Raw genomic sequence first — 26931 nt, 5'->3', positions numbered from 1 at the left:
TCAAAGAGGTAATTTTGGATTTCTGCCTCAGCCATACCACCATGCAGCCTAGTGTAAATAACACCACATGAAGAATTCTGCATTCAATGGGCCTCCACATGAACAGGATAGCTGTGGAGGAGCAAAGATGCAAGCAGCAATTGTGCTTGAGAACCACAACTAGTTCTGCCTTTCCTTCTGGGAGGGTTGGGTTGTTTGAGGAAGGAGACCAGACAGCGTGGTCATTGGTCTAATCAGATTAGGGAAGGACGGGGAAGGGAGTCGGCCATGCCCTTTGAAAGGAACCATCCCAGCATTTGCCTGGATCAATTTAGGGAAATCATGGAAAACCTAAATCAGGATGACCGGACACGGGATTGGACCGTAGTCCTCCCGAATGCATCACTACTAGTCTCCAAAAGCAAAGTGGCATTGCATAAACGAGAGAAGGATTTCACAGGGCCAACAACTGCATCATAACCTTTCTGAATAATAAACAGATTAACTGTAGCAAAGCACTGAACATCTTCAGTATGTGAAACCATGAGGAACCGAGGTGCCGTTGGGAGGGTCTTTGAATCAGCGTTCAGGAGATCATTGGGAGGAAGAAGGAAAAGAGAAACTGCAATGCCAAAGTGGAGGAAGGATAGGAGAAGAAGGACACAATGAAAAAACAGTGTAGTGGAGGGACTATTCTGATGTCAGGCTATTGAAAATTAATGACATTTTCCCAAAAAATTCCAGGTATGTTAGTCACAGGAGAGGAAAGAGAGGCACAGAAGGGAAAGTGCTGCAAAGGTTGTGACCCCATGGTGGTGGTGTTGTGGTCTTCAGTCCTGAGACTGGTTTGATGCAGCTCTCCATGCTACTCTATCCTGTGCAAGCTTCTTCATCTCCCATTACCTACTGTAACCTACATCCTTCTGAATCTGGTTAGTGTATTCATCTCTTGGTCTCCCTCTAAGATTTTTACCCTCCATGCTGCCCTCCAATACTAAACTGGTGATCCCTCGATGTCTCAGAACATGTCCTACCAACCGATCCCTTCTTCTAGTCAAGTTGTGCCACAGGCTCCTCTTCTCTCCAATTCTATTCAATATCTCCTCATTAGTTATGTGATCTACCTATCTAATCTTCAGCATTCTTCTGTAGCACTACATTTCAAAAGCTTCTTTTTACAATGAATTTTCTGCACCGAAGTATATGCCTATGTTGCAATATGCTTAGCAAAAGGCAGGTTATGACATTTAGATACACAAATAATTATTTGAAAATGTAATTAATGTGGCATTTGATATTGGACTGCTTTAACGCGGAAGTGACTTTGAATGTAAAAATGTGGCTTTAGTGATGTTTGCGCATTGTTCTCTTCCAATGTTTTTCAATCACCTCATCAAAATCCGCCATCTGTACTATGAGGACTAATATAAGCACAATCAGCTGTGTTGGATGTGTGGGTTTTGCACTATAATAATTACTTTAACCACAGGGTTTTTGGCACAGGTGATTGAAAATGTACATGTCAAACATATCCCATTTACCTGTCGACATCTTAAGTGGTATAGTTTGAAGTTACGCCACTGTCAGTTATGCCACTGTGCCTGCTATTGTTTTCAGTTGTCTCAATTCAATTGTCAAAATTTAAAACAGAAGTGTGGGCTGCTGTCCTGCAAGGAGGAGGCAGGGCTCGATTCCCGCACACCACCTCACCCCTCTGGCGGTCCTAATTCTAGTTAATAACATAGAAGCACTGAGTAACTTAGAAGTAGATATCCTTAGTGTAGTGAAGCACCTTAAATCACTTAATAAATCACTTACGTCAAGACGGAATACCAATTAGGTTTCTTGAGGATTCTGATACAACAGTTCCATACTTTGCAATCACACACAACCACTTACTTGATGAAAGATCATACCAATTACGGGAAAGTTGCACAGCTCCCACCAATATTTAATGAGAGGAAACAGTATTCATCCACTTAATTACAGATCCATACCAAAAACTTCAATTTGCAGCAGAACTTTGGAACATATACTATGTTCAGACAACATGAATTACCTTGGTAGCAGATTCAGAAAATACTGCTCTTGTGAAACACAACTAGCTCTTTATTCACACAAAATAATGGGTGCTATTGGCAGGGGGTCTCAAATTGATTCCGTATTTTCATATGTCCACAAGTCTTTCAACAGTGTTTCTCACAAGAGACTTCTAACCAAATTGCATAGAGTATCACTTCAATTGCGTGACTTGATTTGTGATTTCCTGTCAGAAAATTCACAGTTCACAGCCACTGACATGAAACAGTAAAACCAAAGTAAAGCTGGCATCCCCCGAAGGATATGTTATGCCTACTGATGTCCCTAATCTATGTACATGATTTAGGAGACAATCTGAACAGCCATCTTAGATTGTTCACAGATGATACCATCATTTACCATTCAGTAAACTCATTAGAAGGTCAAAACCAATTGTAACATGACTTAGGCATGAAATCTGAATGGTGAGAAAAGTGACAGTTGTTTCTGAATAAAGCAAAGCGTGAGGTCATCCACATAAGTGTGAATACAAATCCTTTAAATTTCAGTTACACAATAAATCATGCAAATTTAAAGGCCATCAATTCAACCAAATACCTAGGAATTACCATTACTAACAAATTAAATTGGAATGCTATAGAGGATGATGTGGGGAAGACAAAACAGAGACTGCATTTTGTAGACAGAACACTTACAAGATGCAACAAGGTCTACCAAAGAGACTTCCCACACTATGCTTGTACATCATCTGCTGTGTGACATGGGATGTTTACTGGACACAATTGATTGATGGAGGATATTGATGAAGTCTAAAGCCAAAGAATGGCAGTTTGTTTTGTATATCATGAAATATGGGACATAGTGTCATGGATATAAGTGGGTTGGGGTGGCATTAATTAAAACAAAGAGGCTTTTCGTTGCAAAAAGATCTTTTCACAAAATTTTAATCAACAACTTCTCCTCTGAATGCAAAAATATTCTACTGTCACCCACGTACATAGAAAGAAATGATCATTGTGTTACAATAAGAGAGATCAAGAGCTCATGCAGGAAGATTTTAAATTTTCATTTTTCCACCAGGTGCTGTTAGAGAGTAGAACGGTACAGAAATAGTCTGAAGGTTATTTGAAGCCCCATCTGCAGGCACTTAAATGTGAATTGCAGAGCAGTCATTTCGAAGATTGTTTATATTTGTGGCCAGCTGTCGTTTTGTGATGCCTATAAATTGCGCTATAGCGAAAGAAAAACGAAACCTGTCAACATATTTAGACCAAGCCAAAATTCTTCCCTAATATGCAAACCAAGTTATTTTTGGTTCCACTTCTATGCTAAGTGCCCTCTTGGTTCTATTCATACCATTGTAATCTATGCATTGCACAGCTATGAATGTCCACAAAAGTTATCATCAAATTGGGTGAAAAAAGTAATGTTGAAAATCACCTTAAATCTAAGAAGCATTCAGTTCACTGGCAGGCAAATGCTGCTGCTTCTCAAGAGAAACAAACCTTTATAAAATAGATGTGAATTTTGTCAGAGAGTATACACATTTTACTAAAAGTAGATACTATGTTTTCAGGTCCCTACTGATAGCATAAATAATTTTAAAAAAGTAATACAAGAAGTACTGTTGAATTTTGCATAAGACTCAAAGAAAGACACTAAATATCTCAAAACATGAATAATGTGTTACACAATTTTGGCTCTAAGGGAGTATAGATGTTCTTAATGCATGAGGGTATTACAAAATGGTACTAAAGAGTCACAGTGGCCAAAAGACTGGACTCTTATCTGGGTGGATCAAGCTTCTAAAAACCATTTGGTCATCTAGATTTAGGTTTTCCTAAATTGAATAAAATAAAAGCAGGATTAGTTTCTGCCAAGATAATCCATTTAATATAGAAGTTGACAACTGACATCACTGACAGGATACTGAAACCTCATCATCAAACCTCACTTTTAGTTTATGCTTTTACACCGATGGAGTTTAACGTATAGCTGCACCTTGATATTTATTTGCAACACCAAACTGTCATACACTGACCAAAATTGAAATACTGCAACTTGTACTAATCTCATCTTTAAGAATAATCACTGAAATTACTCAGTCAATGAAAATGAAATAATCAATCGGATAATTTGGCAAATTTCATAACCATTAATAGATTCTCACACTACAAAAAATAGTAAATTTACCTTGCTGAAAGTCAGAGGCATCTGGATTGCTTCTGATTTATTTTCCCCATTCTTGCCAATGTCTGGTATTGCACCACTTGCTTTATTGAAGACGAGTGGACTGTCTTCCCCATCATCACCAATTTTTCGATCTATAAACCCAGTATATAATTGAATTGTTACACATCTAATAATAATTAAAATTCTTTTACAGAATCTGAAAGTTAACACACATGCTGTCAGGAAAAAAATACATACTATGTAGATTTTTTCACTGTGCAAGCAAAAAAGCTTAAACAATAATGTTAAAATTTGTTAAACAGAAGTTTTCCTTCACATTCAACAGTAAAACAGTTTTGAAACCATTACAAAACTCACCTCTGCTTTTATCCACTCTGGATGTCTTCATGTTTGCAAATTTACATTTTACAGCCAAATCAGGAGGGGCAGTCTTGTAATTTGTGTTTTCAAAAATTATTGTCTGAACAGGAGGTGATGTTCCATCCAATACTGTTTTATCTGTGGCCTGTAAGATGGATTACAAACACAGTTACAATTTTATAATTCTAGTGTTAATGCTATTTACATTCCTCTATAATGCCCAATAAATAGATGGGAGTTTAAGCAGAAAAAATCCCCCCTTCCTTCTCTTTCTCTCTGACTAAATAGATAAGATTAAAAGCAGTGAGAGAGTTTAAGGAAAACAAGAATAATCAAAAGAAATAATACGTATGAAACAATTTCAGGTAGTACATTAATGCAAATATCTTACACTTTTAGTATACTACACACCAGGAAATGTGAACCTGAAAACAATAACTCACATTACTTTCATTTTAAAACACACTGATATAGAGAGGACTATAGTGCTCATGAAAAATAGTTTCTAATGACTGTGAGATTTTCTAATATTCATTTCAGTGTGCTACGCCTGCTGCCACCCTTTGATCGGCAAGTTTCCTGTTCTATCTGTACCTATTCAAAGAACATAAGGGTAATGCACAAAAATCTAAATTGTCATATGTGCTTTTGAGAACAAAGTGTACATGCAAATATTTTTAAAATTAGAAAATTTACATTTTTTTCTGCAAAAATGGAGGTGACTCCCAATTCTTTGACTACTGTGGATGATGAATGTCATCAAGATTAAATGATTAATGCAGTTGCAAAACGTTGATTAAAAGATGCGTTCTTGTACTGTGGAAGCCTTCAAGAGGCGGACCCTATTCGCAAATCATGACAGGCATACATGTTTTGTCATTTACTTGTTGATCATTATAAAGATAATATTTGTTGTAATAATTACAAATAGTAAACAGTCAAGTAATATCGACAATTCAATGAACATTAGTGGAAATACATGTTTTTTCATTAAATTACCTTCCAAGTGCCACCTATATGAAATATTATGACGAGGAAGAAGAAGAAGAAGAAGAAGAAGAAGAAGAAGAAGTGCAGGACCCAATCCAGCGAAAACAAAGTTTCAACACTAACCACCTGCCTGCAGTCATCTAGAGTTCAGAGCTGTGATGCACTGGTAGATACTCTAAACATAAAACTTCTCTTGTAATTTTCTTGAAACTGTAGCAGCAGTACACCATACAATATGCAAATAATGTTGTCCTAATAGACTGCTAAAGGTGTACAAAGTTTGAAGTAAATCTACGATCCGAACATTGTGGCCTCCCCTAGTCAGTTAATGGATTTGACGTAGGCCCTCATCATAAAACCTTACCTTGAAATTAAAATCAACCAGAGCACTATTCTTAAATAACTGATTTCATTACTCTTCCTTCAAATTTCGGGTGAGCACTTTCAATTATACTTCAATCTCGTGTCATCTGCCAAGCAATGTTAACAAAATAATATTGAATGTTGCGCATTGGAAACCTGTTTATTCCTGAAGTAAGACAAATGAAAAGTGAGGAAAGCATTGTAAGAGCACATACTACTTATGACAACTACAAAGAACACCTACCTAATGCAGACACCATGAGACAAGTGAGAGAAAACATTACAGCACAAACATAAATTGTGAACCATTTCCAGTACAGTAATCCCACCTTGCTTGCGGCTGAAGAAAGTATCTTAGAAGTTGATGAACTTGTGCAGACTACTCAATATGGGTGCAAGATAAACAAACCAACAATAGTAACCGAGATGAAACACAATAGTCAAATAATGCTATTAAAAAAGCTTGTCTCTCAATGACCCAATTCTCAACAATTTAAAGACAGCAGTCTTCTGGGTGTCACAAGGGGCATTGTGCTTTCATATTTTATGAATGATCCCCAACCCCACTACCACATACACATGCGAAGTCATTAACATAACAGAAATCGATATGAAACAGTTTTTTATATCCGTAATCCCATAAATAGAGGGCTGGTGTTCTTATTGAACCCATAATCAAACCAAGGTCACATACATGTCATTCTTCTAACATTTTTGAAAAATTTAACCCTCCAAACAAATGGCTTGCAAAAATTAAATCTCTGAGGATTCAAATGGCTCTGAGCAGTATGGGACTTAACATCATTGGTCATAGGTCCCCTAGAACTTAAAACTACTTAAACCTAACTAACCTAAGGACATCACACGACATCCAGTCATCACGAGGCAGAGAAAATCCCTGACCCCGCCGGGAATTGAACCCAGGTACCAGGGCGCAGGAAGCGAGAACGCTACCACGCGACCATGAGCTGTGGACAAATCTCTGAGGATGTGTAGATAAACAAAGACATCACACTATTTTGGTAAATTTAATTCTTACACAATACCAATACAAGTGTTTACATCAACCTTCATCCCTCACTCTCAACACACTGTGCTAATCTTTATGCTTTTGAGATTTTCTTCTAGACCTGAATCTATCACAGAACTAAAAAATGAAATCCATCAATCAATTGAGCAACACAACATATTCTGTGGTATATTTAGTGCAATTGCAGAAAAAACCATACTCCAGATAACAAAGTTCATCAGAGTTAGCTGATCTGCATATTAGGCCCTCTGTATCTGCCACCTCCCACCTAACTTTCCCATTATTAAGTAGAACATTCAAATAAAATTAGACGTAAGAGTCTACTATGAAAAGTATTCCGTTCCCCAATTATTAAGACACATATAATAACTAACTTCACTGGTGGTAGGGGGAAACAGATAACTGAGGAAGTTAAATAAAAGGAATGAAATGTGGTTAAACGTTCATGCTGTTTATTACTATTGTTCCTGATTATGACTCATGTCTATTACGAATCAGAACTGTTTTCTTGTTTTACAGTTCACAAAATTAAATTTAATGCACTTTTGTAGTTGCCTTTCATTATTAGATACTTACCTGTGAACTTTAAACAAACACAATTTAATTCTGTAACACATCACAGAAAAAATTCAACAGTGATGACTAACTTACCTCTCTAGCTGTTTTTGCCTGGACACTTTCACTATTTGGTGTACTACGATGACTGCTGGTTCCAGATTGTGGCTGCTGATCACTTACTTCCACAGCACTGCATAAAAAAAAGCAGATGATAAACTGAAACCACATAGTAAGATCTTAAATAATTATAATTTCAGTAAATTCTAACAAACGTCAGGACCCCTTCTTTAAACAGTCATTGATACAAGCCAACTTATTTGCCTCTTTATTTGGAAGTCAAAAGAAATCACTACATGAAGAAATGTTTTTGTGACAGGGTTGGCAGTACACTAAGGAACAGTTTCAATGTACCTAGACATACCCTTATGAGTGGCACAGCATTGACTTGGGGTTGAATGCCAGGAAATGCACCAGGAATCAACTTGCATTGGGGGCATTACCACTACAAGACAGATTTAAGATTTTTTTATTTTGATTGTTTTATTGCAATGTTAAAAACCATGAAAAATTGTGGTAGAGTTTAAAAAAGATTCACTAACTGCAGTGTTATGGTATCCTAGTTAAGATAAATGTAGTGGTTTCATTACTTTACACCAAATGCAACCTATTCATGACAGCCAAATGGGGCGACAGATGTAGGATTAAAGTAGAAGACTATTATCACCACAAAAATGAGGAGACTGTCTTTCCTACTGATACACATTAATGAAAATACAAATAACAAAATGAATTTACAGCTTTTTGATTAAGCTCCTACATTATAGGATCCAGAAATCTGAAACTGGCACTTGTTGATAAACGTATTACAAAGATTTATTCAAAAGAAATTCTTCAAAATGTAAGTTTTCCACCTTGTTAAATTATCAGATTCAATTTCACAAATAAATTAACTTCTTATGAATTTGAGGCTTTGATATTTTATTTTCATTTATTTAATTTCAGTACGAAAATAATATTTGGGTTTCATGTACTGTTCAGGATGGGATGATGGAGCAGATGTTCTGGCAGGAAAGGAAATCTGAAGTGTGCATTCACAAGAATCATCCTGGCATTTGTCTTAACTTGTATAAAGAAACAAAATTAAATCTGGATGTCCAAATGGGGACTTGAACCATTGTCCACATGGGAGTCAAGTATCTATTTCATTACTCCCTGCCCCCCCCCCCCCAAAAAAAAGGGGGGGGGGGGATAATTAGAAATGTGCTAAAGGTGGAAAACAACTGAAAAATTTTACCTAGCAACAAACAGAAATACAATATAGATGGGAAGTTGACATCATGATCAACCTCAGAAATGGGGCGCAGAGAGAGAGAGAGAGAGAGAGAGAGAGAGAGAGAGAGAGAGAGAGAGAGAGAGAGAGAGAGAGAGAGAGAGCACAAAGGTATGCAGAATTCATATTCCTAAAGTGAGAAAGAATCAATGTAGAATGGATAGAGATAGCAGAGAATAGATACTAATGTTACAGAAGTTCACAATATCAAAATGAATTTATTGGTAGATGTTAATGAATAAGTTATTTCAATGTAAATGTCTCAACCACATTACTAAATCATGAAGGAAATTTTAACTGTTGCTATTCAGATATTGCTGAATCTGAATTTGCCTTTATACAGTATGTTCTTTTCCTTACCAGTGATCAACCTGACTCCCTAATACAACTGCTAACTGTTGTAAGTTTGGAACAGTTCCTGTAGCTGGCGAATTTGGTCGCAATGATGCATTAATTGGTTTTGTCCATGCATTCACCGGAGGTGGAGGTGCAGGACTGTTCACATCTGTAAGACGACACAATTACAAATAAACTAATTTGTTCCTTATCACTTCCAGTACAAAAATTAATAATAAATGACATTAAGATATCTCGCTTCTGCACATGCTAACAATAATACCAAGTATGGTGTACAAACTATCAAATTAATGCATTCTACTCTAATGTATTTCCAAACCAACAAATTCATTTGCACACACCTTTTGTTGGGAAGAGACGGCTTTGCTTGCTTGTGTCTGGAGCTCCCACATGGGCACCTGAATTCTGTTGCTCAGCCATCTTCATCCTCTGTTTGGCAAACCGAGGGGGAAGTTTGTTCTGTCGCTGACGTTCTGTAGGGAACTTTGCTGCCGGAGCTGTTGGTGCGGAAGAAGTAGTAGACACCGCAGCTATGGTAGATGGTGCACCAGATCCTGCACTTCCTTGGTTTTGCGACCCGACAGCTGTAGCCTGATGCTGTTGCTGCCTTTGCTGCTGGGCAGCTGGCTGCTGGGAGGGTTGTTGCTGCTGCTGCTGCTGCTGCTGCTGCTGCATTGGTGGTGTTGGTGTTGGTGATGGTTGCTGCTGCTGGGATTGGGGCTGCCGTTGTATTTGCTGTTGAGAAATTTCTTGTTGAAGGACAGTTTTGCCTGTTGTTTGCTGTTGCTGCTGTGGAACAGACTGTGCTGTCATTCCTGAAGGTGACCCCTGGCGCTGTGGCTGGGTAACAAGATGCTGAGATTGTTGCTGAGCTGGAGGCTGCCCTTGCTGTGGTGTTGCTGGAGACGAAGATGGTGATGGTGCTGTGGTTGCTGGAAGCCCTTGCGGTAGTGGAGTCTGTTGTGCCTGAGCCTGAGGTTGTGGCTGCAGCTGCTGTGGTGGAGGATGGCTCGGTTGTTGTGTACTACCGGGCTTAGATTTTCGTGGCTCCTTTTCCCGAGGAGGGCGACCAACCGGCTTCGTGTCCTCAGCATTTCCTTTCTGGCGCGATTCCTTCACATTCTTCTTACTTCGCACTTCTTGAAAGCCGCTGTCTGCACCAAAAGCGAAATTCCCATCCTCGACTGTCACTTCAGGCTGGTCATCAACTATCACCACACCTACATAGCACAGGCAACACAAACAACACTCACACCCAATCAGATAACAAATCTGCACAGGAATAACTACAATAGCATTCACAAGGAAACAGAATGGATTGGAACAATGAGAGACTACCTGAAGTTACAGGTCTGCCCAATTATGACAAAGTAAGCTTCATTTCACAACTAAGCATTAACTAAAAGGAATAATTACAACAGTTATGAACTATCACTAGACATCACTGACACACATCTCTACTATTAGCACATTTCCTAAACAATGTTTTAGGAACAGGCACAAAGTCAAACAAAGATAACAAAACATGGATAGTCTAAATGTACTTTTCAGAAAGACTGACATACGATAATTCCCCAACTGACAGATACACAATTTATTATACACTGCATGCATATTATCAATACATTTTTGATTAGTTACAGGCAACAACAGAACATAATGTAAGAGACTACACAAAGGTAATGAAATAGGGAGGCATGTGAGCAGTAGTAGTTTATTACCTCAAAGGCAACTTGGAGTGTATCTGTTCATTTATCAAATGGGTAATGTGATCAATTTCAAAGTACCTGTACTTAAGAAACAGCTGACAGCAGACGTATTTTCAAATTACTGCTACATTAAGAGCTTGAAGTGTTTTGTTGGCAACTTTACCAAAAGGACTATTTAACATTCAATGCTGTGCACACAACTGTACTATAAGTACTATTATTATTCTAAAAGAAAATTTTAAAATTTAAAGTCATAAAAGTGTGCAGCCAGTTTCTAGAAAAATACACTTGGCCATCATAGCTGAAGATAAATTTTTTGCTTCAAACTTTGAGAGGAAGGGAACTGTATGCACTCCCCACCCCTCCCCCAAAACCAGAAAGGTGGAGGAATTCCAAGAAAGGAAGGAGGTAGCTTAGTAATTGTAAAGAAAATGGGCTAAATGGTAAAATAATAAAAATTATTATTCTTGAATGCTGTATGGCAAAAATTATTCTTCTTCAATGCTGTATGGCAAAGTAATTTGGGAGGAATAATTATTCAAAGAAAACACAAACGTACAAGCCATTGAGATGGCACAAAGAGAAATAATCCACCTGCAACAATTTTTTAAAACAGAATATGAAGGCTACCTTTAACTTCAAAAAATCTAATATATTAACGTTCAGTATGCGAACACACAATTAAAACTGAAATTTAGCATATCAATGGTATTGATCTTATGCTTTTCGATTAACCAGTAGAAAGAGCAATGTGAAAGTACTGCACTTGTTCAAAATCCACCAAGCAACATAAGAGAGAGAGACTAAAAGGAAAGTTCATCTACTTCAGAAGAACCACTTTTACCAAGAAACACAAGTCAAGCAACAAAATAATTTCATAATTAATAAATTTATGTGATATCATCTTCAAATCTTATGTACCATGACACCATATAGACACTCATGGTTGGCACATTAGGCTGTAGTAGTAGTAGTAGTAGTAGTAGTAGTAGTAGTGAGGGGGGGGGGGGAGGGGGAGGAGGAGGAGCAGCAATTAGTTTTACTGGAAAGAATGTTGCAGTACAGGATGTGGGTGGATAATTTCCATCTTTCCCAATGCAGACCTCCAAATATCAAATATATCTCACTTCCTATCATATACAATTTGGGATTGAGCAAGAAAGCCTTTTGACAGTGTACAGACTCCAAAACTTCAACTTCTTAATTTTAAAATATGCTGATAACATGTAAAAGGATGCCTTCCAACTATTTTGGACAAAATAGTACTCAATCTGATGAATCATTAATAAGTATTTACGGTGAAAAGTAAGCATTCTGACATGGTTGTATGAAACAGAACTTGTTGAAATGACTACATACCATAGGCACACTGGAGTCGGAGTACAATGAATTTCTCGTACAATCTGTATGTATTAACTTATAGAAGAATAATTTGTCAGTACATATGTGATGCACTTGTGGAGTTAAGTGTATGTCCCTGGTATGTAAAGTAATAGGAATGACAGTACCAGTGAAGCCACATAGTTGAAAATCAATATGATATAATAATACCTAGGGTAATAGGTACCAAAAATGACAAGACACTGCAAATCACATTCTAAACTAATCTGTACAGCAACACACTCCAGTTGTGGATACGAAGAATGAATTTTACAGATGCAGAGTTGTTGCATGTAAGAATCTGTGCTCACTAATATCAAATTATTTGATGAGAATGGCCGTTTTATTTATTTTCTATTAGCACTTGGGATTTTGGCAACAGTAGGACCTGTTTGAAAGGAAAGGACTGAAATTATTTTGTCTAGAATGTATTAATAAAGTCGAATTGGTTAGATGACTAGTATTAATTTAGTAAATGCCCTGTCATAGATTACACATTGACCAAAACAAAAATACCTGTTGTCTATCCCGTCACACTCATCATCACTTTATGAACTGCTCTTTCTCTCTCTCTCTCTCTCTCTCTCTCTCACACACACACACACACACACACACACACACACACACACACACACACACACACACACACACACACACAAGGTTGTTATTGATTTGGAACTGGAACTCTCGAGAAATCTGCCCAGTATCTGAAATTACCAATATAAAATTATACCAGTCCCATAAGTTACAGGTGCTTCTATATACAATCATTAAATGCACAGTTACTTACGTGATCAGGATAGAAGTGTTAGATAAACTTTTGACATGTCTGCCTTTCATTCATATGGGTCCTGATTATTTGCGTATTTTTGTAGATGGTGCTTTTTAACATAACTAGACCTTCATATACCCAGAAACACAAAAATTATTGTTCATTTCTGTTTTGAAGAAAGAGATACTACTATTTCTTCCCCTTCAAAATTCATCACGGACTCAGCACAGCCCACCTCACAGTCATCCCCTAAACAAAAACAGCATTTTTGCAAGACAGTTCTTTCTTTATCAAGATAATTAAAAAATATCAGAATACTGAACTCTGAAAACCCCATCCTCTTTCTTTCCCCAAGCTGACAAAAGGAAGTGTTCGAGAAAGGGGAGGGAAAGTGGGAGGGTGGGGGGGGGGGGGGGCAGGAGGGGTGCATAGTGTCTTTAGTTCGTTGTTATTGTGCCATGAAAATATTTATTACCTGATAAATATTCACCATACTTCGTCTGTGTAACGGAAAATAATTATTTTTGAAAAATGTTTTGATCCCGCTGTGTAATGAGTTTTCCTACACCTAAACCTGTGCTGCCCTGACCGCCATATTTCCTTCAATGGTAAACTGACAACCAAAACTAACAGAAAATTTTGATCAAAAGCAACTATCTTTCCTATAAAGACAAAGTTATCTAAGCTAGTACTTGAAATAGTTTTGTAATAATGAAACTTACTTGCATAGTTGTTAAGATCATATTTCTCCAAAGCATTTGTCTTGTCTTTTTCTACTTTTTTCTTAGCTGAATTAGGTTCATTGACTGCCTGTGCAACTATTGTACTGTTATTAACTTTATTTTCATCCACTTTGTTGACTGAATTTGGTAATTCTTTTGCTCCATACTTATTACCCACTGTTGCTGGGTTGTTAGTGATGCCACGGTTCTGTGAACGGTTGTCTTGGGATGAAGCACCCCTCTGTGCCATACCTCCCCCACTATTATCACTTGTATTTCCAACATTGCCTACAGGTTTTTCTGAAACAGGCATTCTCGCAGAATGACTTCCTCCACCTCCAGAACCACCTTTATTGTTCTTTGCCCTACGGCTCATGCTGTGTGAATCACGTGACTGAGGGTATGTATGTTTCCCGTTATGAGTACCCACATTTCTTTCTCGGTCCTCTGTTTCACTGTTTTCAGAAGTGGTTTCCCAACATTCATCACCACCATCAAAATTATGCGTATTCTGGTTTGAAGGCCCTCCAAATGCCCGTTGAGATGTCCTACCTTGCCCGTGACCCCCTCCTCGACTGCCGTTGCCTCCTTTGCTTCTGCTGGAGTCTCTACGTTCACTCTCCGACTTCCGCTGCATTCGAGGAGGTATGTGCCCCGACATCTTGTTAGCACCTGGGTGATGTCTCACACCACTACCTATAATTCCAGCAGATAGTACTTGCTGCTTCTGTTTTATTTTGTCTTCATTGCTAATGATCTCACCTCCGAGATCGTCTTTGTTTATTTCATTTACAACAGGCTCCATATTCTTCTGGTTTTCTTTCACAGTATCAGGAATAACTATTTTTGTTTCTTCAGAAGGTTGTCCAAAGGGACTTTTTGATGAAGGAGGACCATAACCATCCATACGTTTTCCCAAACTTCCACGAAACCTGAAACCACCACGTCCCCTACGTGAGGGTTCACCACGTGGGGCAAATCCTTCACGACCACTTCTTGCACTTTCATAAGGACGTTTCTCAAATCTACGAGAATCAGATGATTGAGTGACTTTCTCCCCTTCGGGTCTCCTCGTATCTCGGTTGCGTTCATCTTTTTCTGTCTTTTTTGTGTTCTGTTTGGGTGACCTGCAATTTAAAAAAGGAAAAACTTTTTATAATAATTAAATGTGAAATTTGCCCCAACACTTTAAACAAAAAACTAATATTTAAAACAAAACAAAAAATATTCACATTTTTACAGTACTCCAATTATAATTTTCATTTAACAGTCAGGACATTAAGAACTGATGTCAGAACAGACTTGCAGAATAGTTGAGAGAAAAGTAAAACATCTCAAAAGATGTACCAATTATTAGTAAAACAAATGATAAATTTGAATATCTGATTCTGTAGAGGGAATTTTTATATATGATATTTGCAGAGCAAAGCCGCTGAATAATTATTTATGAGTTACTTAAAAAACATTATTTCAGTTATAACGGGGAGAGAGTAAGAACAAATAATTCACAAAGAGATGGACTGTGGTATCAGCTTTGGTAAGAGCTAAAGGACAAAACTGTGTTGTTGATGTTCCCCATTCTGGGTAGAATGTCATTCTTGAGTACCTGTAATCAGTAATGTGAAGATAACTATCAATTACAGGATTTACCTATTGATATATGACATCAACTGTGGAAAATAGGAGAAAGAGTCATGCCATATTTTATTTCCATAAGTGTCTCCTTCTAAAACATAGATATAAAACTATTGTACAATAATTTACACTGCACTATTGCTGCACATGAAGAAAACAACATTTCCAGTCCCTACTAGAGAAAGTATAGCATCAGCAAGGTACCGCAGTAACATGGTGTTTTGTTTAAGAAAAAAAGGGGGGGGGGGATGTGAAATTTGTTGTAGTTAGTTCCACATGCTTGACTGAAGATGCAATAAGTTTTTATATGAAGCACAGTGCGACAAACTCTGACCCATCATGACATCTGCAACTACTGATTAAATATCATGGAAAATACAAAGATATCACAGAGTTTCACACATCAATAATAATTAACAATGATGCTGAAGTGAAAAAGAGTAGAAATATGCAGGCACTAAAACGCCAATATCTGAATGGCAACAGCTATTTTGTGATATTAAGAAAAATAAACCTCAGATCACTGATTTTCCCACCACAATACCTAATATTACTAATGTAAGCTTGTGTAATGTGTTCAAATCTAGATGTAGTTCGTTTGATTCCTTGAGTGTGAATCGCAAAATAATGGGGGAGAGTGTCACAGAAATGATACAGGATTTGGGCTCGACATTATTAAAAGAAAGCCGTTTTTTGTTGCAATGGAATCTTCTCACGAAATTCCGATCACCAACTTTCTCCTCCGAATGCGAAAATATTTTGTTGACACCGACCTACATAGGGAGGAAGGATCACCATGATGAAATAAGGTAAATCAGAGCTTGTACAGAAAAATATAGGTGTTCGTTTTTTCGACGCACTATACGGGATTGGAATAATAGAGAATTGTGAAGGTGGTTCGATGAACTGCCTGCTAGGCACTTAAATGTGATTTGCAGAGAATCCATGTAGATGTAGATGGGAAGAAAACAACAGTTTCCTGGCCACTATTTGGCCAACGAGGAAAGGTGAGACAGTGGCTTCAAGATATGAATCATCAGACTTATATGTCAATGCTGCATGTAAAATTGCAAACCTCTCTACATTGTCTCACATAGTAACACAGCTTGTCACATTTGACGATGATGAATAGCCCAGGAGCTATTCGAGACAAACGAGCTTTGTGCCTGTGTAAGGCTTTACCCTTTCATTGTCACCACCACCACCACCACCACCACCACCACCACTGCATTACACACTAACTCCACTCATTGCAGTCCAGACACCTGATACACTGTTAATTCCAGTGGAATCAACTAGAAAGGCTTTCAGCAGTCCGCAAGCCTTACCAGCAAATAAATAAATAAATAAATTGTAAAGCTGAATGAAGTGAAAGTAATGGAACTAGCTATACTATGGATATGTGAAAGATTCATCAACTTTGGTTTCTAGATGACCAGGTCCAATAGCTATCTTCATATTTAAAAATATAAAAATTTTCTTGATTGCACATTTATACAATAATGACCAGTTACAACTGCTCCAGCAATCATCTTCGAATTTAAAGTTAACAAAAGAGAGTACTGTTCATAAAAAGCTGTGTCTGCTTACAACATGTACTGCATAAAAGGAAAAGAAAGTGACAGAACATACCACTAAAAATGTTTACAGTAACTAATTACATGTAGTATAAACACACACTGAGTAATTAAAACAACCGTGTGTTCTATGATGCAAGAATTTAAGATACAGACAAATGTACATCTGCTGCTGGACACAACGGTGTGCACAGTAACACGATTCAATATGTTGCATAAGAACAAAATTTGCAAGGAAAAAATTTTTTGGCAGTATTAAAAGTATTACATATATGCAAATATCGAATGCATATTCTAATGAGCAGGTTGCCATTTGATAATGGAAAGATACCCATCAGTAAAGTCAAGGAGACAGCAAGACTGCTTCCTTGTGTACCATCTACACTAGTCCACAATACATCAGCAACTGATAACAAGAAGTCAGAGGGTGCCTGAAAACAAGCAACCCACACTTGGAGCTCTGAAATCATTGGCCTCTTGTAACTTGCATTTTATTTGTTAAATTATTATGTAATTTACTGATGTGCACCTCTTAATTACCAAGTGGCAGCCTGCTCATTAGAAAATACCTTATGTCTTCTCATATATTTTAGTAGTATCACTTGTGGAATTCTTTTACTGCACTCAGTTATACTGCCAACATTCTTTTCCTAGTGTATTTTGTTTAATTCTGTTTTTACATTAGAAAAATAAGATGATACTGTGAGCAGAATCTGACCAAATACTGAAAGACACGAGAGGAAATAAGGCCCCTGGAATAGAAGACAATCCAGTGAGAACCCTGGGGAGCCAGCCATGGCCAAAATACTTCACCTAGTGTGCAAGATAGACAAGACAGCAGAACTACTTTTGGATTTTAATAAGAATGAAATACAGTATAACCCCGCGTCGTTCCCGGAATTAATGTTTTCCCGCCATTTATGACATTTTTATCGGTCCCGTCAAGTTTCCTAAACCCACAATATTAATTTGCACCTGATTTTGCATCAAATATTTATAATTTTCCCACGATTTACGCAATACGAAGAAATGTTTGTGGAGAAAATATGATGGTGGCAAAATGTTGGCCATCCAGTAGTGTTTACAAATATTAAGTGGTTAAGTTTCTTGACACCAGGACACTCTATTCAGCAGATTTGAATGGGTAAACAAGTAAAAGTTTTAACAATTCATGCCTTATCTCCCGCTGCTGCCCAGCTCTACCTGGCGTGGTGGCTGATGGGCTTTAGCAGATGTGCCCTTTAGCAGATGTGGATTTGTCTTAAAGAGTAGCATCACCATAGAACACACAGTAGTTTTAAAGACTCTGTACAACGTTTGTACTAAACGTGACGAGTTACTGTAAATATATTTTATGCGTATGTTCTTTGTCAATTTCTGTTCTTGATATACAGTATATATATTTTAAGCAGTTATAACCTTTTATAAAATGGTTGGCTCTGAGCACTATGGGAGTTAACTGCTGTGGTCATCAGTCCCCTAGAACTTAGAACTACTTAAACCTAACTAACCTAAGGGCATCACACACATCCATGCCCGAGGCAGGATTCAAACCTGCGACCGTAGCGGTTGAACGGTTCCAGACTGTGGTGCCTAGAACCACTCGGCCACTCCGGCCGGCAGAACCTTTTGTAAAACAAAATTTTTGTTTATTTTATGTCTGAAGATAATTGCTTCAGCAATCAAAACTGTTCATCATTTCGTAAATGTGCAATCAAGACAATTTTATATTGAAAATTAAGATTTCATACTCCACCTATTTTATCATGTAAAGTCTCACAAAACTTGAAGTAGTCTGACCATAATCAGACAACAGAGGCAGAAGCCCAGAGTGGACACAATTTGTAAGACAAATAACTGACGAAGCATCACTGAAAAGCAATTATGTTCTAGTATTGTAAGAAAGAATGTCTTCAAGAATGGAGAGAGGAACTTTACACATAGAAAATATATACTATGAAATCTTCTGCTCTTTGGAAGAAATATAAACAACCAAAACTAATATTTCTTTAAACATAATATCAACAATAGCATCGCATAGAAGTGCGAACAATATACCAGGATACGCTATAGAAGCACTTACAGCTATTACTACTTACAGCTATTTGACTACATTAAAAACTTGGCAGTTAAGTCACTGCTGAAAACATTTTACTATTCTACCTCTGTTAAAATTTCTTGTACACCTTTTTTTATACAAGCCTTAAAACTTCAGTCTACATTACATATTTGATCATCATTAATACTACAGTACCGTAAATACAATATTTAAAACATTCATACCGAGGAGTACGCCGATTATCTTTCTCCACTCTTCTAGGTGGTGCACCAATGGCACGTCCTACGTCTTCTTTTCCAGATTCTGTTGAGGCAGAAACTTCATCTCCTGAAATCTCTTCTGATTCAGTCCACTCGTCACGTAAATTATGAACGTTCCTATTTGATCCAACCCAACGATTCGCTCTTGAGTCTCGCTGTTGAACCCAGCAACCTCCACGATACGCTGCGTAGCTACTGTGTCTACCTCGAGGCTGCTCTTGACGTGTGTGGCTTCTGTTTCTTTGTTCCTTCTCAGTTTTCAGTTCAGAAGAGGATGGGCTTTCCTCCATTCGCTTTACATCCCTACTGGATGCATCACTTTCAATTAATTTATTTTCTTTTGCCTTGGTTACACTCTCATCCAATGGAGCTTCTGCAACAGCAATAAAAAATAAGTCAGTGTATGGATCAATCAACATTAACCTTAAGTTGATCTTCTGTGTTTCTTTTAAAATATGCTTTAGAAATTAATACGTTTCATAATGGTTTGACAGAGGAAACACTGAGAAACTTTACTGCAATTATCTAATGATGAATTGACAAGCAGTTCGCTACATTCAGAACACTTCATTGGATTATCCGTGGATAAGATAGGAATTGGTTATGGTAGTCTTTGATGAATCATTGGTGTTGTCACATAGCATGATTTAGGAACTCTCAAAAATGTGAAACTAGTGGTTTTCACTGTAATCATGGAGCTTCCAGTATTTTACTGCTGTATTTACAGGTGAAATGATATCACACATACAAAACATTACACAGAACTCTTATTAACACAGAAGTAACAATAAAATTTGCTTTCTACATTTCTAACTTCAGCAATGATCAGAATAATTCAGTATTCTCTTGATGTACAGCAAAACAAGTTAAGGTAAATAGAGAACATCAGTAAAACACTTTGTTGCTAGTTGCAAACAAGGAAAGCATATTCAACAACTAACTCAGTATAGAAGGAGGAAGAGGAGAATAGTGTTTAATGTCCCACCGCCAACGAGAACATCAGAGATTAAGCACAAGCTTGAATTAGGGAAGGATGGAGAAGGAAAGCAGCCATGCCCCTTTGAAGGAACCATCCCAGCATTTGTCTTAAGGGATTTAGGGAAATCTCATAAAATCTAAATATACATCTAGATGGCCAGGCGCAGGTTTGAACAGTTATCGTCCCAAATGCAAGTCCTGTTTGCTAACTACTACGCTATTCTGCTCAGTCATCATATTATATATTAGAGGCTTACAAGTGAAATGAAGGACGGAAACACAATAACAAAGGGCGAAAAAGAAAATTAGTTGTAGAGAGCAGAATTTCATGGAGAGAATTACAGTCAATGAGAAACAAAACAATGTTCCTAAGAAACATGGTTACCTTCATGTAAAATGAATGTTTGTCAATAATAGGAGCAATATTTCTTCCTCTGTACTCACCCTCGCATCTAAACATCTGAGGACACTCTGAATATTTTCTGTGGTCTTCCAAGCATTTATACTGAAATCTTATTATCTTAAAACACCCAAGAGTCTTAACTCTTCAGTTATTAATGCTGGCAAATTTACATTTCCATGAGTATCACAACACTGCAACGGCATACCCATTCAGATAGCCATGCATTAATATGACGACTTCTGGGGCAGGGAGGTATAATGGCCAAGGACTGATTACACTAGACAACAGCCATTCTGCATCTGGGATGTGATACATCAACTAGTATGTATTTTCGTGTATAGAATCTGAATATACCTTTCAAAATGTTCTAGCACATAGCATTTTTGAGTTTTTAAAGTTTTTTTTATTTTTCATATTCAGTATTTCGCTTTTTGCTGTTGTTCTGTTTTGATGTTTACTTGTTGACAAAAATAGTGTGTCTACTGAGGTCGAAGTACAGTGTGATTGTAAAATTATCTGGACACGATTGTAAAATTATCTGGACACATTTAACAGGGCTACAAGAAATAAGGTTAATTGTTGGGTGTTATTATCGGCCACCAGGTTCCACTGTAACAGTTCTAGCATCATTCAAAGAGGGTCTACATTCTGTATCGCAAAAGTACCCGGATCATGCTATATTAGTCGGAGGCGAATTGAACCTACCTATTATAGACTGGGATGTCTATGGATTCATTACAGGTGGTGCAGACAAGCCGTCATGTGAATTACTTTTGAACACATTATCCGAAAACTGTATTGAGCAGCTAAATCAACAGCCAACGCATAATGGAAATATTTTCGATCTGATAGCCACAAACAGATCAGACCTCATCGACGGTGTCAGTGCTGAGACAACGATTAGTGATCCAGATGTTATCGTTGCGACTATAATTATAAAAGTTAAAAAGTTGGTCAAGATGGCTAAGGGAGTATTCTTACTAGAAGGAGCAGATAAGCAGTTGGTAGCATCCCACTTAGTAAATGAATCTACTTCATTTAATTCCGGTACAATGGACGTGGAAGAATTACGGGCAAATTTTAATCACATTGTAAAACACGAATTGGAGAAGTATGTGCCGAAAAAGTGGGTTACGGACAAAAAAAACCACCGTGGTTTAACAGCACAATTCTGAGAATGCTCAGGAAGCAAAGACAGTTGCACTCGCGGTACAAGAAAGATCGGGAGAATGAGGACAGGCAAAAGCAAGTAGAGATTAATGCTGCTGTAAAAAAAGCGATGTGTGAAGCATACAACCACTACCACCGTCATACCTTAGCAAAAGATCTTGCTGAAAACCCAAGGAAATTCTGGTCTTACGTAAAATCGGTAAGCGGGTCGAAGGCTTCCATCAGTCACCCACTGATCAGTCTGGCCTGGCAACGAAAGACAGCAAAACGAAAGATGAAATTTTAATTTTAACATTTGATCAATCTTTCACGCAGGACGATCGTACAAACATACCGCCTTTCGAGTCTCATACAGATTATCGTATGGAGGACATAGTGATAGACATCCCAGAGGTTGTGAAGCAGCTGAATGGGTTGAAAATAAATAAATCGCCAGGTCCTGATGGGATTCCAATTCAGTTTTACAGAGAGTACTCTACTGCATTGGCTCCTTACGTAGCTTGCATTTATCGCGAATCTCTTGCCAAATGTAAAGTTCTGAGCGAGTGGAAAAAAGCACATGTGACGCCTGTATATAAGAAGGGTAGGAGGACAGATCCTCAAAATTACAGAGCAAAATCCTTAACATTGATTTGTTGCAGGATTCTCGAACATATTCCCAATTCGAATATAATGAATTTCCTTGAGACAGAGAAGTTGCTGTCTATGCATCAGCACAGCTTTAGAAAGCACCGCTCCTGCGAAACGCAACTCGCCCTTTTTTCACATGATATCTTGTGAACCATGGATGAAGCGTATCAGATCATATTCCTTGACTTCAGGAGAGAGTTTGACACGGTGCCCCACTGCAGACTCCGAACTAAGGTACGAGCATATGGGATTGGTTCCCAAATATGTAAGTGGCTCGAAGACTTCTTAAGGAATAGAACCCAGTACGTTGTCCTTGATGGTGAGTGTTCATCGGAGGTGAGGGTAACATCTGGAGTGCCCCAGGGAAGTGTGGTAGGTCCACTGTTGTTTTCTATCTACATAAATGATCTTTTGGATAGGGTGGATAGCAATGTTCGGCTGTTTGCTGATGATGCTGTGGTGTACGAGAAGGTGTCGTCGTTGAGTGACTGTAGGAGGATACAGGATGACTTGGACAGGATTTGTGATTGGTGTAAAGAATGGCAGCTAAATCTAAATATAGATAAATGTAAATTAATGCAGATGAATAGGAGAATGAATCCCGTAATGATTGAATACTCCATTAGTAGTGTAGCGCTTGACACAGTCACATCGATTAAATATTTGGGCCTAACATTGCAGAGCGATATGAAGTGGGACAAGCATGTAAAAGCAGTTGTGAGGAAGACGGATAGTCGTCTTCGGTTCATTGGTAGAATTTTGGGAAGATGTGGTTCATCTGTAAAAAAGGCCGCTTATAAAACACTAATACGACTTATTCTTGAGTACTGCTCAAGTGTTTGGGATCCCTATCAGGTCGGATTGAGGGAGGACATAGAAGCAATTCAGAGGTGGGCTGCTAGATTTGTTACTGGTAGGTTTGATCATCACGCGAGTGTTATGGAAATGCTTCAGAAACTCGGGTGGGAGTCTCTGGAGGAAAGGTGGCATTCTTTTCGTGAATCGCTACTGAGGGAATTTAGAGAACCAGCATTTGAGGCTGACTGAAGTACAATTTTACTGCCGCCAAATTACATTTTGCGGAAAGACCACAAAGATAATATAAGAGAGATTAGGGCTTGTACATAGGCATATAGGCAGTCATTTTTCCCTCGTTCTGTTTGGTAGTGGAACAGGGAGAGAAGATGCTAGTTGTGGAACGAGGTACCCTCTGCCATGCACCGTATGGTGGATTGTGGAGTATGTATGTAGATGTAGATGTTTGTTTTTGATTTGCAGAGAAAACTAGAAGATCTACAAATAGAGAGTAAATGGTTGGTATTGTAATCAAGTGATGTGAAAGAGATCCTCAGTGAGTATTTCCCATGGAAGATAGTGCAAACTTTACAACTGGGTGTACAACATAATCCACAGGAGTGGCAACTATTTATTGACTCCAGTAAAACCAGCTTGAAAGCAGTACTACTGTGTAATGGCAATGCATTTCCATCGATACCTTTGGCTTTGCTACTAGAGGCAATCAAATATAAGCATCATGAATGGCAGCTTTGCTGTAATTTAAAAGTTGTTGCACTCTTTACAGGTTTACAGGCTGGATTCATGAAATACTGCTGCTTTTTGTGCCTTTGGGACAGCCGTGACACCAAGAACCACTATACAGTCAAGGAATGGCCTATAAGGAAGTCATATGTTCCTGGAAACATAAATGTGAACAATACCCCATTGGTTGAGCCTGATAAAATCATTTTCTCCCCCATTGATATCAAGAACTTTGTAAAAAGTCTGGATAAAGAAGGTGAGGCCATCAATCACTTGAAAGAAAAGTTTCCCATATTAAGTGACACAAAGCTGAAAGAGGGCATATTTGTTGGACCACAAATAAGAAAATTTCTGAAAGAGCCAAACTTTGGTACCAAAATCACATATCCAATTAGCTGCTTAGTCGTCTTTTAAAGCAATTGTGATGGGCTTTTTGGGTAACAGAAGTAACAAAAACTATGTTACCATTGTAAATGATCTATTGGACAACTATAAGAACATGAGGTGTAGAATGTCACTTGAAATTCACTTTTTACATTCTCACCTCTATTATTTCTTCCCGGAAAATTTGGAAGTGATGAGCATGGTGAATGCTTTCACCAAGACATTCTTTCATGGAACACCGTTACCAAGGCCTCTGGAACCCTTCGATGATGGGTGACTACTACTGGGGTCTTAGGGAGAGTGAAGAAAAGGCAACAAAAGAGCAGCTCCGTTGTCGCATTTTTCAAAAACCAAAGACGATTAAAGGTGAAAATATCTTCTGAACTGATTTGGACCTTTTATTGACAGCATGTCCATATATACATACAAAATAGTATTGATCGAAGCAGACGAAATGAATTAAAATTTGTGCTAGGGATGAGGACTCCAACCCGGGTTTTATTGCTTGCTAGGCAGAAATTATAAAATAGTTTTGATTTCAAACATTCTGAATGTGTATTTTTGTTTGACTTAATTGTGTCAATACTCGCTATTACCATTTTTTAATCTACTGTGTATCTAGGAACTGTGACATCATAAAGAAACTGATTTTACCAGTGTATTCAGCACCGCAAAACTAGGTAAATCCAGCCATTTACAAACCAGATGCAGAAAAGAATGCTGAAATTTGTTAACTTGTGTTAGTGACAAGGGGTCAGTGTGTGTGCCAGTCTGAATGTGATTTTTAGGCGGTTTCCCCACATCCTGTTAGGTGAATACCAGGCAGGTTCTCATGTTTCCACCTCACATACATGCTACGCAAGCATTTAGAACACCTTCTCAAGCTAGCAAGCAGAATTTACTCTATATTCAGACAGACTGGGTACATTCTTTCTATCCTGGGGGTAAACAGGAGACTAATGACCTTGGCTGTTTGCCGGCTGGTGTGGCCGAGCGGTTCTTGGCGCTTCAGTCTGGAACCGGGCGACCGCTACGGTCGCAGCTTCGAATCCTGCCTCGGGCATGGATGTGTGTCATGTCTTTAGGTTAGTTAGGTTTAAGTAGTTCTAAGTTACAGGGGACTGATGACCTCAGATGTCCCATAGTGCTCAGAGCCATTTCAACCTTGGCTGTTTGTCTCCTTAAACCCTCACCCAGCAACAGTGGTGTTACTCATTATTTGCTCTCTATTTATCTGACACGTTTACGTCCACCCCCCACCCCCCCCATATTCAGATTTTGGGAAATAAGGTTAAGACCTTTCTTTTAATCGATCTTTGTACTGATCTGTGGTTCATTAATGCCTTCATTAATATTTCCACTTCTTGATCTAAATAAAGATTTTACAAGCATGTTTTCTAAGTCTTTGGATGATGAGATAAATATTTTTACCTTCTCATACAGGTGAACATTTATACTCCATATTCAGAAAGGTGTTCTTACTTCTCAATTTACTTCACAAAGAAAACTGTAACAAATCATTGTTTTTGCTGTCAGATTTTGAAGTTAAGATTCAGCTAGTGCTGGAGAGTAAGTTTTTTCCACTGATAATACTCTCACAAATCTACACGGAACTGGTATGGGTATACATTTCAACACATCATCAATCAACAAAAACAGAAAAAGACAGCACAGTAGGATATTAAGACAATGAATTGTCTGTGATGTCATAACTTGCCCAATTAGAAAGCAGGCTCACATATATGGACAAAAACTGCTGTGTGAATCTTTGCATTTATAATCTTTTACAGATGACAATAGTCAACATATTAAACTATAAATGCCCATATGTAATGCTTAGCTGCATCAGTGCTGACACATAATGGCTTAACAACTGAAATAAGCCTGTATTGGATGAAATTTTAATTTTGACAAAAAGTTTGCAGACCCAGTGAAATCATGGTATTAACCTTCCACAGAATCTCTGATTTGGTACTGCAGTGTACAGAATTTTTCTAACTATAATGTTTTGTGGCTGAACGAAAGTCTTGTTTCATGGACGTATGTGGTTGCATCACTTCTAAAGCAACTTGGAACAATGACAAATCATTTTGTTTAATCAGATAATTCTCTTATTACTATTTTCACAATTATTTCCCTGTCCCTGTATTTTCTTTATATTTATATAAAAAAGGTAATAGGTTTTAACTGTAAAATTCTTATGATGAAGTCAGTCTAAATAGGCGTAGTGTTACTCCTCACAAATCCTGTACACCTACCGGCACTTGGTTCACGCTAATCCACATCACATTTTTAGAACCTGCAGAAATGCTTCTGAATTTCCAATAAGGTACCCCCCGCCCCCCCATCTTCCTCATTCATGGTACACTTCAAAGTACACATCTACAACTACTTCACTCACCAAGTAGGCTAATGAGTTCAACACACTCACATACTGAAAAACAATGCTGAATTGGAGAAGTATTAGGACTGCTGATACAGTAACAATTTAAAGAGTACCTTAAATCATCACA

At 37.9% G+C, this 26931-nt stretch overlaps 1 protein-coding gene across 13 annotated transcripts in view; it reads right to left on the bottom strand.

Annotated features, from left to right (window-relative positions):
• LOC126299474 (protein PRRC2C-like) overlaps window positions 1–26931 on the bottom strand; it is a 226870-nt gene that overhangs the window by 69378 nt on the left and 130561 nt on the right. For 8 of the 13 annotated variants that reach the window (XM_049991396.1, XM_049991404.1, XM_049991399.1 and 5 more), the window contains 7 exons: window positions 19279–19687; window positions 13784–14910; window positions 9542–10420; window positions 9204–9348; window positions 7607–7703; window positions 4570–4717; window positions 4213–4343 (listed from right to left, as the gene is read on the bottom strand). In XM_049991396.1, coding sequence (XP_049847353.1) covers window positions 4213–4343; window positions 4570–4717; window positions 7607–7703; window positions 9204–9348; window positions 9542–10420; window positions 13784–14910; window positions 19279–19687 — 2936 coding nt within the window. The remainder of the gene's footprint in view (window positions 1–4212; window positions 4344–4569; window positions 4718–7606; window positions 7704–9203; window positions 9349–9541; window positions 10421–13783; window positions 14911–19278; window positions 19688–26931) is intronic. The other 5 variants (XM_049991406.1, XM_049991407.1, XM_049991408.1 and 2 more) reach the window with 3 other exon arrangements.

The sequence above is a fragment of the Schistocerca gregaria genome, chromosome X (genome assembly GCF_023897955.1).
Source record: "Schistocerca gregaria isolate iqSchGreg1 chromosome X, iqSchGreg1.2, whole genome shotgun sequence".
NCBI lineage: Eukaryota > Metazoa > Arthropoda > Insecta > Orthoptera > Acrididae > Schistocerca > Schistocerca gregaria.
Note: the sequence above shows the minus strand (reverse complement) of the source record. Positions and strands in the feature narration are given on the sequence as shown.